General features: G+C 40.3%; 1 protein-coding gene across 1 annotated transcript in view; it reads right to left on the bottom strand.

Annotated features, from left to right (window-relative positions):
* Window positions 1-1,206: 1,206 nt before the first annotated feature.
* Brip1 (BRCA1 interacting protein C-terminal helicase 1) overlaps window positions 1,207-15,515 on the bottom strand; it is a 139,075-nt gene continuing 124,766 nt past the window's right edge. Inside the window, exons 17-19 of the mRNA XM_036197293.1 lie at window positions 12,686-12,768; window positions 4,540-4,866; window positions 1,207-2,827 (exon numbers count right to left, since the gene is read on the bottom strand). Coding sequence (XP_036053186.1) covers window positions 2,202-2,827; window positions 4,540-4,866; window positions 12,686-12,768 — 1,036 coding nt within the window. The 3' untranslated portion in view covers window positions 1,207-2,201. The remainder of the gene's footprint in view (window positions 2,828-4,539; window positions 4,867-12,685; window positions 12,769-15,515) is intronic.

Genomic DNA, 15,515 nt, shown 5'->3' on the forward strand with positions numbered 1-15,515 from the left:
TGGGAGTGTAAGGCCGGAATGGAATACATGAAATCCTGTCTCAAAACCAAAACCAAACCCCCAATCAAACAACATCAAACATGGAAAAAGGGCAACTCCGAAGGTATCAGAAATGTTTAAACTGCGTCAGTTAAAATAAATATCCAGCTTTCTAAGTCACTGTACACATACGAATGTTCCCAGAATGTAGATAAGTCAGTCATCTGACCTTTTCTGTACAATTGTGTGCTTCATTTTAAGCATTTTGGAACAAAACTGACTCAGAATAAAATGCCAACAGATATTCCTTTAAATGCCTAAAAGGATTTGCCCAGCCTTTACAGTACTCAAGCCTGTATTTTATAAATGAAGCTAACCCCATGAAGGCATGGCCCTGCCATGTAACCAGGAGCACTGGCCATTTCTGTCTTCTGTCACACACTCTCCCCAGGGCCCGACTACTACCCCATCTATGATTTAAGATCCACAACAGGAGAAATGGTTTCTTTCAAAACAATGTAGAAATCAGCTTCTAAATCCACACATAAATTCCTTACTTGGTAAGCTGTCAATTCAAATTTCATGTACCAAATCTAAATGCTATTAAAATTAAAGCAAAAACATGCATACATGATAACCCACTTATGCGAAAGAACATAAAAATATAATGACTGGGAATTTTGATTTGATAATAAACCACGCAGAGAAGTTGAACATTTATAAAATCTCAGTTCAGGCTGGATACAGCTCAATGCTAGAACGCCTACTCAGCATGCAAGGCCCTGGGCTTGATGTCCAGCTACACATACACATACCACACTCTCTCAATTCAAATCACCCTAAGGAGTCTAAATGCCCATTCTTTGGGGAATAAATCAGTGGATGTGATTTTGGAATCTCAGAGGTGGCCATCTTTATAAACATTTTACAGATACACAGTTTCACTCTCTTAAACTTGCACACACTCAAAATTCACAGTAGATTCCTGTTCTTCAAGGGAGCGTATTTCAGAGACTGTTTTCAATAATGGGTATATGTATATATATGTAACATCTGCTAATTTATTAAATTTACATGGCAAGTTTTCCATCTTAATAGTTACAGAATTAAAACTTTATACCAGAATGTATCACATCTCTGGCACTGCTAGTATCTGTGTATTATTTCCGTACGTGTGTACATGTATATGTGTACACGAGTGTGCACACATGTACATTTGTGGTCTGTGCATACATGTGTGGAGGCCAGAGGGTGAGGCACATCACTTTTTCTGATGATAGGGAAGCTTCCACTAGTTCTCTGTTTTCTTCATCAATGTCAACAGGATCAAAAAGTTCAGGTGTGAAACACAGAGAGTCGTCCTCTGCTTCTGTTTCAATAGCTTTATTTGAACAGGCATGCTTGGCTTCTTCACTTCCTGGAGACAAGTCCCTATCTGGGTGGAGGTCTTTCTTTAGAATTGATATTTGGAATATCTCAAATATAACTGCATATAATTTTCTTTCTGATATTTTAGTTTTGGCAAACAAAAAGACCCCAATTTCAATGAAATATGCATACCCTTACCCTTTTCTCTCTAATAAACTGGTCATAAACAATGTTTTTCTTTTGACTTTGAAGCAGGCCCAGAGCCTCAGTATTCCACATGTTGGGAAAGCAGCTGTGTGCACTGTCTAATCTAAGGCAGGTTAATGAAGCAGCAAGCTTTTGGAGATAAACTATGATTTCCAAAAACCTCTATGAATTTGCATTAAAATATACAGTAACAGATGCTGAAGTGTGGCTAGATTCATCTGGGATTAATCTTTGTCTATTCGTATGAAGTCACAATAAGTGGACTAAAAACATGGTTAATTGTGTTAAACTGAGAGTACCCAGGAAACTAAATATTAGAGGAAGTTCTTTGTATGGATTACCTAATTAAAACTCTAGAATAAAACTTGTATTTCTGAACATAAAACAGACAAATCTGATGACTTAAAATGAAAATATATCTAAAAAATTAAAATTATACCATTTACCCAATGCACAAATTATTATTTACACAAGGAGGCTTAACCAAATCCTGGCGCATCACTAGGGTCAGGAGCCCCTCACTACTGCTTCTAGGTCCTCATGCCTACGCACGAGTTCGCCCAGCTGATTTTCTAGAGGAGTTGTTGGCTTTGTTCCCTTCCACCGGGCATGACTCCACTCAACTTTGTTCTGTGCACCTTCAACGTTCATTTCTGGCTGAATCCAGTTCCAGTTTCAAAGAGGTCTTCAGCTGAAAAACAATCTGAATTATTACTGGACCTATCGGTTTCCACTAGTTCCCCGTTTTCTTCATCAGTGTCAACAGGATCAAAAAGTTCAGGTGTGAAACACAGAGAGTCGTCCTCTGCTTCTGTTTCAATAGCTTTATTTGAACTGGCACGCTTGGCTTCTTCACTTCCCGGAGACAAGTTCCTATCCGGATGGCGGTCTTTCTCAGGGCAGAAGAGCTGTCTGGAATGGTTCTTAGCAGGAGTCACGTCAACCTTCACTGATGAAATCACGATTTCTGACAGAGGGCGAGCTGTGAACGATGCCTCTGCAGTTTCATTTGAGGTCACACATTCACCTGGGGGTGGCAAAGCAGTTTTGTCTTCTGTCTTGAAGGCGGAAGAACCAGAGGCGTGGCTCTCTGAAGACACAAGCGCAGGTGTGCAATTCTTTACTTTCCTAGCGAAATGCTGTCTCAGAGAATTAAAGACAGGCCAGCTGACTGGTTCTGTTTGCTTCCCGAAAGTTGGGCTGGAGGATCTGGAAATGACATTTCTCTCTGTTTTCACTGTTTGAACAGATTCGCCTCTTAGCACTGGATCACCTAAGAACACAAAAACTTAAATTAGTGTCAACTCTGTGCTCCTAGGGAACATTAACTGTTATGTTAAAATGTTTCTTTCTTTCTTTTTTTAAAGTTAGAAATACTTTAACAGGAGTATAAAATACACAATCAGCACCTACCACCAGCAACACTGAACTTCCATCTTGGAATTTAAAGGAGAGAATGAATGTCAACTGGTTTTCTAGTACTTCCTGTCCTGAGTTTGAACGGTATTTGCACATGACCATGTAAATAAACACTATGGCAACCACAATGATGCAGGAGAAGAGGAAGGGTAAAGGAAGAGGAAATGACCGAGTGGCCAGAGAACAGGCCGCTGCCTGGGGAGCCAGTGGAGAGCGCTGGCCCAGCATCTGCAAGACTCCAGCACTGTAGGGGAAAGAGAACAGAGAAATCTGCCTCAAAAATCCACTAAGCAGTGACGGAGGAAAAGACTAGCCCTCCTGTTTAAAAAGTAAGCATGTTGACAGTTGCAAGGCTATATATGCTGTTTCTCAAATTATAAAACTGGTCAGCATATAAGACCAGAACTGGATCCTGGGTTTCCTGACTGCCACTGTAACAGCCTTGAAGTCACGCTGATACTTATTTAAAAGCACATAGCACAAAATATTTGAAAACAGGTATGTTAAGCTACACTGATTGTTAAAATTAAAATTATACCCAATCACCAGAATCTGGCATATTTTTCTTTGTTACAGGCCAGATGGAAAACACTTTAGGTTTTATTGTCCATATTACGTCTGCTTCAACTATTCAAGTAGGCTATTCTGGATAAAAATACAATTACTCAACTTTGTTGTTTTTGGATTATGTAAGCAAATGAATACGCCCTAGTTACATTAAACTTCAAACATAGGAAAAGCCCGCAGGATGGGCCAGGGTTCAATCCCTGCTACAGTCCATGATTCCTAACACTTTAAAACATTATTATTATTATTTATCATTTAGAACAAATGACTCACATCTCAGATTCAAATAAGGAGCGGTCCTAAATGGAACCTTTCAGCTATAGAGGCTTGCTGCGGCTAAGGCTGGCTGGCCTTGAGTTCCTGTTACTACTTCTGTGTAAAAGTTTACATTTATTTATTGTGTGTATGATGATGGGGGCATGCACACCAGGCATGCATGTGGAGCTCAGAGGAGCAGCTTGCAGGAATAGCTTCATTCTTTCCAGATTCTGGGGATCAAATGCAGGTTGTCACATGTGGCAGCAAGCACCTTTACCTGCTGAGCCATCTCAGCAGTCCTGGCCCAGAATTCCCAGTTCTCTTACCTCTGCCTCCAGCATGTTGGGATTATGGGGCTACAGGTATATGCCATGATATCCAGTTCAGCTCAATTTTTATAAAGCCTTTAAAATAATGTCTACCACTTACATAGTTATTTTACAATGCTATGTTTATTGTCTTATTTGAGTTTTACAATCCAACTAAGAGGGATAGGTAGGCAGGTTATTCACTTTTTTCTATTATAACTTAAAAAGGTCAGGTGGCTTGTTCACACTTACAATGCTAGTTAAGGGGCAAAGCTAATGGAAAACCAGAAAATACACTTTGGTATCCTAACACAAGTCTGTCCCCATTCAAACATACTGTATTATTTTATGACACTTCATGTTATAAACCAATTAATCTGTACCCAAGTCATTATCATTTCCCTATTATATAATGAAACTGAATTCAACATACTTTTCTTCCTTGTGGAGATCTCGTGACTCAGTACTGACAGGTTTTTAGCGGGCATTTTCGTACACTGCAGCTCCCGGACATACATTTCTGCTGCTTCTTCCCTAGAATTTTCTGGCGATAGATGACTTGCTTTTGACACACTTGTAAGAGTGCTAGCCTCCAAACAGGCCACTTCCAGAGTAGACTCCTTGTCTTTTATACATTTTTTGTCTTTTTTGGCTCTATTAGTAACTTTCTGGTGCCTTTTAGAAAACTCAGTCAGGGACTCCAGGGCACTTGCAAAGGTTGAATGGTGCTGAATCTGCTGCCTCACCCATTTAGAAAGTCCTAAAAAAACAGTGGATCCAAGTGAGAAACTGGTTACTTAGTTACCAAAATATTTATGCATTAAGATTAACTTTACTGTTTCTAGTTAAGCGACCTAATTTGCATTTGAATACAAGGTATGGTTTTTCAATCTTTTATTTTATATATATATATATATATATATATATCATGTATATGAGCTATGAAGGAATTATGGCATGAAAAATGCATCATTAGTTTCAAAATACTGAAAGTTGAAAATGCAGGCAATGTGCCTGATCTACCAATCAGAGCTTAGCCACACAGGGAGCTGCGGAGCACCAGCAGTTTGCTGCTGTGCTCACGGGACACATGGGGAGCCGAAGCTCCTTGCTGGTGCCAGCATCTCAGACATGCTGATCATCAGCCAGGCAAAGAGCAAACCTCTCTGCAGTGCAGTTTCTGCTGACTGAGTTCACAGCACTGTAATGTTGAATCACTATAAGCTGGAAGTGTCCAGAAACTGGGCCAGTAACACCAGCCCCTGGGTATAAGTGCTGTTCAACTCCTGGAACCCATGTGTAGGTGGAAGGAGAGAAGTGACTCTCTACCAAGTTGTCCTCTGACCTCTCCATGTGCACCAGAGCACCCTCACTCACACTGCATCACACATGCAGGGTAACAAGGTGTAAGTAACACACCCTGCCATGCCAACAATCTAAATTTGTCTCCTTTTCCAAAAGTAAACTCAAGATTCTAGTCTCAAAGTTGTTTTTGTTTCTTCCTCCACTAGTTCCTTAAACTGGCCTGGGAGCGGAAGAAGAAGCAATGCTTTCCTGGGGAAAATTACATCTTTGCAAATTGTTATTTATTTGCACAGTGATGAGCACAAGTGATATGACTCGACCAGGGACATGTTAAAATTGTATATACTGTATAAAACGAACCATATTAAGAGCTTAAGGTGTTTTGTGTATGGTTAGTTTTATACCAAAATAAAAAATATTTAGATTTAAAAAATACTCAGATTACCATAAAACAAATGTCCCCTGGATAATGCTGCAAAAAACCTGGCATTGTCTTTTGGAACAATTAAGCTTTTAAAAAATTTTCATTTATGTGTGTGTATGTGTGTGTGTATATGTGTGTGTGTGTGTGTGTGTGTGTGTGTGTGTGTGTGTGTACGTGTGAGTGCGGCTTGTGAGATCATGAAGGTTGGAGGCTGATGCTGAGTATCTTCCTGTATTATTCTCCATTTTAGTTTTTGAGACAAGGTCTCTCCTCACTGAACCTACAGCTCACAATTTTGGCTACACTGGCTGGCCAAGCAAGTCCCCAAGATCTGCTTATCTCCTTCCCTGCAATTCTGGTATTGCAAGTGCATGTAACCACAGCTGCTGTGCTGAGAATTCGCACTCAGGTCCTCATGCTTGAACAGAAAGCATTTTACCCACTGAACCAGCTCCTCAGCCCTGCAAGAAAGAGCTTAAAAGTCACCATGGTATCGCATGTTTAAAGTAGATGAAACAGGGATTCACCATGGCATCGCATATTTAAAGTAGATGAAACAGGGATTCACCATGGCATCACATGTTTAAAGTAGATGAAACAGGGATTCACCATGGCATCGCATGTTTAAAGTAGATGAAACAGGGACTCACAAACCTAAATTACTATGCTGTAATTTCAAGTGTATTTCTTTGGTTTTCTTAAGATGGATTTTTTTCTGAGTTATCTATGTATGAAAATAGAATTTAAACAAAACATTGCCATTAAAATAAATTTATGCATCATGTTAGTATTACCAAAGTATGGAAACACTTAATAATTTACAAATGCTTGAAATAAAATTAAAATAATACAGAAACTGGGAAATATTTGATCCTAAAACATTAATAAAATTGAGCTATGAAATAAAAATACAAGTTTTTATCTTTTTTAAGAAAAGCATTAACATTAACTTTATCTTGAAAAAATGATTGTATCAAATGAAAATGTAAATTCTCTAAAACTGAAAATTTTTAGTACTATCATTTCTTCATTTTGGGTTTTTTATAGTCAAAGAAACTCTTTTTTTTAGCACAAGACATCATTGTTGGCCTTTGAACACTCGGCAGGGTCTGAGCTCCACCTGCTGACTAAACACATGTACTTAGGGTCTGAGCTCCACCTACTGACTAAACTGAGTACTTAGTATTTTCACTTTTAGCTTGATCTGAGATGCTGCTTTGTATAGACACAAAAAAAGTGGGGAAAAACTCTAAAAGCAATATACTCTGCTTTAAATCTTGACAGCAAGCATGTTTCTGGATGAAAACGGACAGAATGAATGGACTGTCACTGCTGGATGAAAACCACAGGCAGGTAATACCTGTTAAATGACCATTTTTCTGTCCACTGGCACTTTACTTGCTTTGGCTAACATGAACTTTATTTTGTGTGTATGCATATTGTACATGTATGTATGCTTGAGTGGATGCTAGAGACTGAAGTTAGGCATCTTCCTCAATTATTCTCCACCTGAACTAAGCCATCAAGCTCCTCCGGCAAGCTCCTGCCTCCCTTCCCTGTGGCACAGGAGTCACAGAAGTGCTCCCCCGCACCTGGCTTTTCCGTGAGTGCTGGAGATATGAACTCTGGTCCTAATGTTTGCATGACAAACACTTCCCGACTGAGCCCTCTCCCTAGCCCTTTAAATAAAACTCAGAAGAAGAGAAACATATTTAAAGAAGCAAGCAAATAAATACAATAGCAAACTTGAAAATAAACCAATCAAGTAGCCAAAAGAGATGTGCTTACATAAGTGAAAAAAACAGTATGTTTTGAAAAATTAGAGAAAGAACCTTTTCTTTGACAATGGTAAACAAAATGCTGCTACATTATTAAATTATGTGTCATAGTCTATAAAATTGAAAAGTAATAATTGATTTAATAGTTGATGACTAAAAATTTTCTCATCCATAAAGAATTTTTACAAACACATGAGAATTCAAAGACTAGCTTTCCAGTTAGTTTGATCTCCTGATTTGAATTTGCATTCTAATTCTTCATTTTTACAAATGAAGCTACAGAGGTCTGGAGAGATGGCTCAGTCAATATGGTGCTTCTTGACAAATATGGAGACTTGAATAGAATTTGGTCCCCAGAACTCACATAAAAAAGCTGGGAGTGGTGGTGCATACGTGTAATCCCAGTGCTGAGGAAGGGGAATAGGCAGAACCCTGGGACTTGTGGCTGGCCAGCCTAGCTTAAACAGTGAGCCCAGGCCAGTGAGAGAGATCCTGTTTCAGAAAACAAGCTTATGGCTGCTGAGGAACCACACCTGAGGTTGACAATCCATGTACACGCACACACATGCATTTGTATCCCCATGTACACACACACACACACACACACACACACACACACACACAGAGAGAGAGAGAGTAATAAAAATAGGAGCCATAAAATATAAAAAATTTATGATGGCAGAACAGGAAACCCCAGATCCCACGTTCCTCCTATAGAAACATGGATCCAATAATTCATGGACCAAACCCATTTATGAGAAATCCAGAGACAAGCTAAAAAGTTCTGGAACTCAGGCTAGAGCAAAACCAATTGTCTCAAAGCAGGCAGGCAAATGTGTGGAACCTTCTCACACAGTCCTCATCTCAGATGGGTGCCACAGGACTAGAAGTGAAGTCCCTGGAAGGAAGACTGGAGGGCAGGCCCAAGTTCTGAAGCGTTTGCTTCTGCCCTCTCTGTCTTGAAGCTCCAGCAGCAGGTGGCTGCTCCAGAACTATGTTACAGGACACAGAGGCTGCTCCAGCTCAGCAGCACTTCTAGAAAGAGAAGACTGGTGTGGAATGGATGTCGGCTTTTCAATGAACGCCTAGGACTGGACTGTCTCAGTCGTAAGGGAGCACTCACATTATATGGCAAATTCTCCAGGTCTAGAGGCTGCTGAGAAGAAAAGAGCTGGATGGGAGCATGCTGCTGCTTACGAGACCTCACAGTACAAGAGATAGGCAAGCAGGCACAACAGGTTCTGATATCTAGGGAGGAAAAAGGGCAAAGAGAGAAACTGAGAACGCCCCTCTAATTAGGTATCCACATAGGGAATGCAGAGAAACCAGACCCACACAGAGGATCAGAGGGACTACCAGCTGCCCAGGAGGGCTGAGAAGTGATGTCTGTCCATGTGAGGTTGCTGCAGTAAAAACTTCTGAGAGGTGACTTTTTATCAGATGTGTGCAGAGACCAATACAACATCACAAAGGCACATGGGACACAGCTGCATCATAGGAACAAGCTACCTTCGAAAAGGATGAAAGCAGGAGAGAGGGGAGGGGAACAAGAGAGAGTATGAGTGTTAATCACCAAAGAGATAAAGAACAAAAAAACAAAAAGAACCAAATTCTGGAGCTGAAACGTTCACTCACTAGAGGGGCTCAACTGTAGATCTGATCAAGCAGAGGAAAAAACCTCAGATGATCTGAAATTACACAGAGGAGCAAAAATGAAAGAAGAAGTGAAGCAAGCCTAGCAGAATTACAGGAGAACCATCATGCAGAACAGTGTATTTCAGGACTCCCAGAAAAGGTGAAACAGTTAGGAAGCGTCTTTACAGAAAGGTGAAGGGAGTCAGGAATTTGAGGCTGACCTCGGCTACACAGCAAGTTCAAAGCCAGTCTAAGCTTCATGAAGCCCTCAAAAACACAAACTAAAGACAAGTGCATACCTTTAATTAGAGTACTCTGGATGCAGAGGTGGGTGAGTGGATCTCTGTGAATTTGAGGCCAGCCTGGTCTACAGAGGGAGTTCTAGGCCAGTGAGGGTTGCTGAGGACCTTGTCTCAAAACAACAACAACAAAACAAAAAGTTCAGTGATGCAAAATGGCTTCATGCTTGTAATCCCAGTATTTGGAAAGCCAAGGTAGACAGGGCTCTCTCTTAAAAAAGCAATAAATTAAAATAAAACAAAAGACAGATTATAATCAAATTCTCTAAGACCAAAGCAAAAGAAAATGTAACAGCGGCAAGACAAAAGCAATCCATCACATGCAAGTAGACTTCCAAAGACTGCCAATGGGTTTCTCAGGAGAAATCTTATAGGCTCTAAGGGAATGAGATGATAGATTCGAAGCGCTGAAAAGAAAAGCCCCAAACTACTAACTAAGAATGCTATATCTGGCTAAACTGTCCATCAAAATGCAGGTGAGACAGCCTTTCTCAGATTAGCAAAGGCCGAGGGAGTTCCTGACCACTAGGTCTGCTTTATAAGAAATGGTAAAAGGAACACAGTAGCACATGAAGTGCAGCTTGCCAATAAAGGCAACTGTATGGACAGCTACCAAATATTTCAGTACAGTAATGACACCCTTCTCCCTTTTCCAGTGCTGAGGACTGAACCCAGGACCCATGTAAGGGAAAAGGGAAGTACCTGACCAATGAGCTACATCCAAGCACAAATCACTTTTAATTTTGGCACAGAATCTAAAAAATAAAAGTACACAAGATAATAACCAGTATAAAATATGTAGGTAGATAACCTTTTTTTTTTTTTTTGCCTTTGTTTGTTTTCCGAGACAGGGTTTCTCTGTGTAGCTTTGCGCCTTTCCTGGATCTCACTCTGTAGCCCAGGTTGGCCTCGAACTCAGAGATCCTCCTGGCTCTGCCTCCCGAGTGCTGGGATTACAGGCGTGCACCACCACTGCCTGGCTGGTAGACAGATAACTTTAAAAGGCTAATTTATGACTTGCGCACAAATGTTGGGGACAGGAAAGTCAATGTTTCGGTTGGGGAGATGGCTTGGTGGGAAAGCACTTACCACACAACAGTGAGTAATGGAGTTCGAATTCCCAGGACCCACGTGAAAGCATGATGAGTGCTCCCACAGGGGTAATGGGAGGCAGGACAGGAGAATCCCGTGAATCCTTGGTCCCTAACCCAGCAGACACAGTGGGATAACAACAGAGACCTTGTTTCAAACAAGGTTAAAGGTGAGGACACCTATCCGAGGGTGGGACACGTGCACCATGTCATGTGTGTGCCCACATTCACACACAAATGCATCCCCCACACATTGTACACACACACACACACACACACACACACACACACACACACACACACACAAGCAGATGTTTAAGTGCTGGGTAGCAATTTCCTCAGTGATAAAACCTTCCATCTTGGAGGGAAGCTCATCAAGATACAGTTCTCCAAAGCAGTGGTTCTCAGGCTGTGGTCGCAACCCCTTTGTGGGGGGGGTCAAACAATATTTACATTGTGATTCATAATAGTAGCAAAATTACAGTTATGAAGTAGCAATAAAAATAATTTTATGGTTGGAGGTCACAATATGAGAAACTGTGCCAGGTGGTGGTGGTGCACGCCTTTAATCCCAGTGCTTGGGAGGCAGAGCCAGACAGATCTCTGTGAGTTTGAGGCCAGCCTGGTCTATAGAGTGAGGACAAGCACCAAAACCACACAGAGAATAAATAAATATTATGCCTCAAAATAAATAAATAAATATTATGAGAAACTGTATTTAAGGGTTGAAACATTAGGAAGGTTGAGTGTTGTGGGATATTTGATCACACTCTGTGAAGATATATCTACCCTTCTTCACTTGCCTAAAGCACCTTCTGATTGGCTACGCACGAGAGGATAGGCGGGATTTCAGGAGAGAGAGAGGAACTGGGGTGGGGTGGGGGGAGACTCTGAGAGGCAGGAGATTTGCCAGCGAGACGCCAAGGAAGTTGGATGTACTGTACTGAAGAGAGGTAATGTGCCATGTGGTAGCATGTAGATTAATATAAATGGGTTAATTTAAGTTTTAAAAGCTAGTTGGGAACAAGCCTAATCTAAGGCCAAGCTTTCATATTTAATAAAAAGTCTCTTTGTCATTATTTGGGAACTGGCAGTCCAAAGAAAGTCTGACCTCAGTTGAGAAGCACTATTATAAGGAGGTGAAACACTCCATCCACTCCAGAAGCAACAACTCATAGGAAGTTCTTGAAACTGACCAGATAGACAAGCTTCCTCCTTCCTTAAGTACACATAAGCAGTAAGAACTTCTAAAAAGTACTCAGAGCAGCCATGCTGCCTGGAAAAGGCAGAGCTTAGCTGAGCTGCCTGAAGAGGCAGATTCCAGCCACTGTGCTCAGAAGTGGTTCAGACAAACTGAGCCACCTGGAAAAGACATTCTCCAGTCTGTTGAGCTACCTGCAGCTGTGCCCTGTGCTCTAGGTTTCCAACTTTTGTGTAAAAGTCATAGAAGAAAAAAAATAAGGAGAAATCTTCAAAATATTGATCTTCATAAATATCTGCTGCTCTAGAACTTAGTTATGGTCCAGTGACTTCATTCTTAAACACAATAAAGTGTCTAACCACCCATGTTCACTGTCGTCCCCGGGATCCAACAAGTGGGAACAACCTAAATGCCCACTTAGAGATGAACAGAGAAATATACCTTGTACACACTGCATTAGTCAGCCATAGACAATAAGGAAGTCCTGCTGGGTACTTCAACACGGATGAACCTTGAGGGCAGTATACTAAGTGAAACGTGATAGTCAGAGGGATACAATTTCACATGCGTCATCTAAGTCACTGAACTCTAAGGGGAAGTGGCATTCCCCACTGTATGGGGGAGGACAAGATGGGGGCACTGATGGCCAATCAGTGTAAAGCCTCAGGTATTAAGATTACAGGTTCTATGGATCTAATGTGCAATACCGTGTACAGTTAGTATTACATTACACACAATTATATAAAACACTATACAAGGAGGCAGATCTCATGTGGCTTTTTTTTTTTAACCACTAAGGAAAAACAAAGCCTATTAGTAAATTTTACTCTAAACTGAGAATCTTACCCGATATGTAGCGGTTTGGGTTGCTATTAAAACGATTGTCCACTAGAATAAGAGCTCCCCAATCATTTTTGTGTCGAATACATCTACAAAAAAGGGGAAATAAAATGTGTATAAAACATTGAAAATAAAGCCAGATTTCCAAAGGGATAAGTTACGAAAATGCTGTTCAGCTATGTATTACTGTAATTAATTCAGTCTGTTAAGTCATTTAGTTGCTCAACTGATTTTCAGTATTAAAAATGTGATGATATCTCTGTCTGCTCACTCTGGAGTTCGGTGTTTTTACTCCTTCACTGAGATGGGATTTTGAGGGATGAAGACAATAAATGTTCAACTTTTACAGTTTAAAAAATTTAATTTCATATGACATTCTTCTTTGACATTATTTTAAAGTAAGCTACAGGTTCCAGGATAACAGATCATATAAGATACGGCAGAACAGTTAAGTTATATACTGTCATTATTAAAGAAGGGTGCTGACAATCAATAGGAAGTCAGGGAGATCTATTTGGTGTTCACTTTGCGTTTAAAGTGGATTTTGGTAGAGAGGTATTTAAATTAATAAAACATTAAAGAGAAAAAGGTTTCATCTTTTCCATTGTTTTTACTGCCTTGCTCAAATGAATCATGCTCACTTGAGAAATGATATTATACTTCAAGTAAAGCAGACGGTGAGAAACTCTTACTTGTGACTTAGCTGTAAAACCATCTGGTGTATTTCTGAAGGCTGTTATTATATCCCACCAACTTTACTACTCCAGATAATTATAATGCCCATAGTCTTTAAAAAAGATGACAATGAGGAGCTGGGGAAGTAACCCAGTTGGTAAAGTGCTTATGGGGCAAGCATGAGGACCTGAGTTCAGATCCCCAGAACTGACATAAAAGCCAGGGTGATAACACACTCCTGCAACCTCAGTGCTGTGGAGTAGAACCAGGAAGACCCTGGAGTTCTCTGGCTCATCTGTCTAGCTAAGGGTAAGTTCCACATTCAGAGAGAGAGCCCATCCAAAAGACGACACAGTGGAGATTGAAAGAGGAAGACAACTAATGTCAACGTTTGCCTCCACATGGGCATACACTCCACACCCCTCCCCTATGTGAATGCAAGACACTAAAACAACTGATTGGTTTCTGTTTACTTCAGTTTTCTACATGTGTCTCTCATAAGAGTGTTTCAAATTATAAACATCTTTATATCAATTAGCACTCATAATACAAAACATTCAGTTGATTATTATTTTTTTCATTAAAAAACTTAATTATCATTAAAAACTATGTTCTTTGTTGTAAAAGCTAGTTAGTAACAAGCCTAAGCTACTGGCTGAGCATTTATAATTAATATAAGCTGGTGGTGGTTCACGCCTTTAATTCCAGCACTTGGGAGGCAGAAGCAGGCGGATCTCTGTGAGTTCGAGGCCAGCCTGGTATACAGAGTGAGTTCCAGGACAGCCAGGACTGTTACACAAAGAAATTCTGTCTCAAAAAACCAAAAAAAAAAAAAAAAAAAAAAAAAAAAAAAAAAAAAAAGCCTTAGTGTGTTTATTTGGGAGCTGCTGCTGGCAGGACAGAAACTTCCACCAACAAATGGCACCCAAATGTTCAGCAAATACATCCATATAAAACCTGAGAGCTTGGAAAAGGGTTCTAGACACACAGAATCAGAGCCAGGAGCAGCTTCCTACTCTTGTGTCTTTCATGCCAGGCTGCAGTACAGGGATGCATATCCTGCCTGCCGCCTGTGGACTTGAGCAGCCAGCATACCATGAGATAAGTAAGTAGCATGACAGGTTCCTGTAGCCTCTCATGCTGGCTAGCTGTAGTCCTGTACAGAAAAGAATCTCCTGGCAGCTACCTGCAGGAGGGAGCCAGACACCAAAACAGAGGCGGAGGTCCTAGCCACAATGCTTAGCAGTTTAAAGGCTCATGCAATCAGAAAAAGATCACAGATACACAGTAAAGACAGATTCAGACAAAAAAACAAGCAAACAAACAAACAAAAAAACTCTGAATGGGTTACACTGTATTTAAAAATATACATAGGCTTGGGAGAGAAAAGGGTAGAGAAAGTCCTTAAAAAGGGAATAGAGTAATAAAAAATAAAATAAACCACATAAAGATGGAAAATACACAGAGAGTCTGAATCCTATATGTTATTGTGTTACCTTTGAATTTTTTTGACTGCAGAGGAAGGAATGATAGCTCCTAAGAGACATTGGATTATAAAAACTGCTGGACTAAATCAACCTGGATATTTTAAAAATGTCTTGACTTCAAAATGGAAATCAAAAGATGCATTACTTTGGGGGAAGAGATTATGCTTTTATTTCCACAGGAAATGAGAAGCTGTGGATTCATTCCAGGTTAGAGAAAAATCAGGTTTGATTGAGGAAAACCCCCTGAAATCCTGACTACAGACATAGACATACAGACACAATTCTAAAAAAGCTACAAGACATGTGATGTATATTTTACCTGTTCAAACACTTAACAAAAAATCATTTTTGGCTGACTTGTGTACAATGCACAGTCTATACTTGTATTAATGCAGATATGTACGTTACCTTTAAAAGTTTATGTATTTTCAGAACAAGGGAACCAGACACTAATGAAAACAGATGGCCCAGGCAGTCCAGCATCCAAAACAGTTTCAAGGATGCTTGCTGAGATGGCCCAGTCTCACAAACTATTCCAGCCAAGACCTAACAATTATCCTGATTTTCTCAAGGTCCCTCCAAAGATTATCAGCACCTTCAAACAACAGGAAATAGTCTAGACAATGATACCCACATCCCAAAAGATAGGTTATGGATATTTATTATCATTTAAG

The sequence above is a fragment of the Onychomys torridus genome, chromosome 8, assembly GCF_903995425.1.
Source record: "Onychomys torridus chromosome 8, mOncTor1.1, whole genome shotgun sequence".
NCBI lineage: Eukaryota > Metazoa > Chordata > Mammalia > Rodentia > Cricetidae > Onychomys > Onychomys torridus.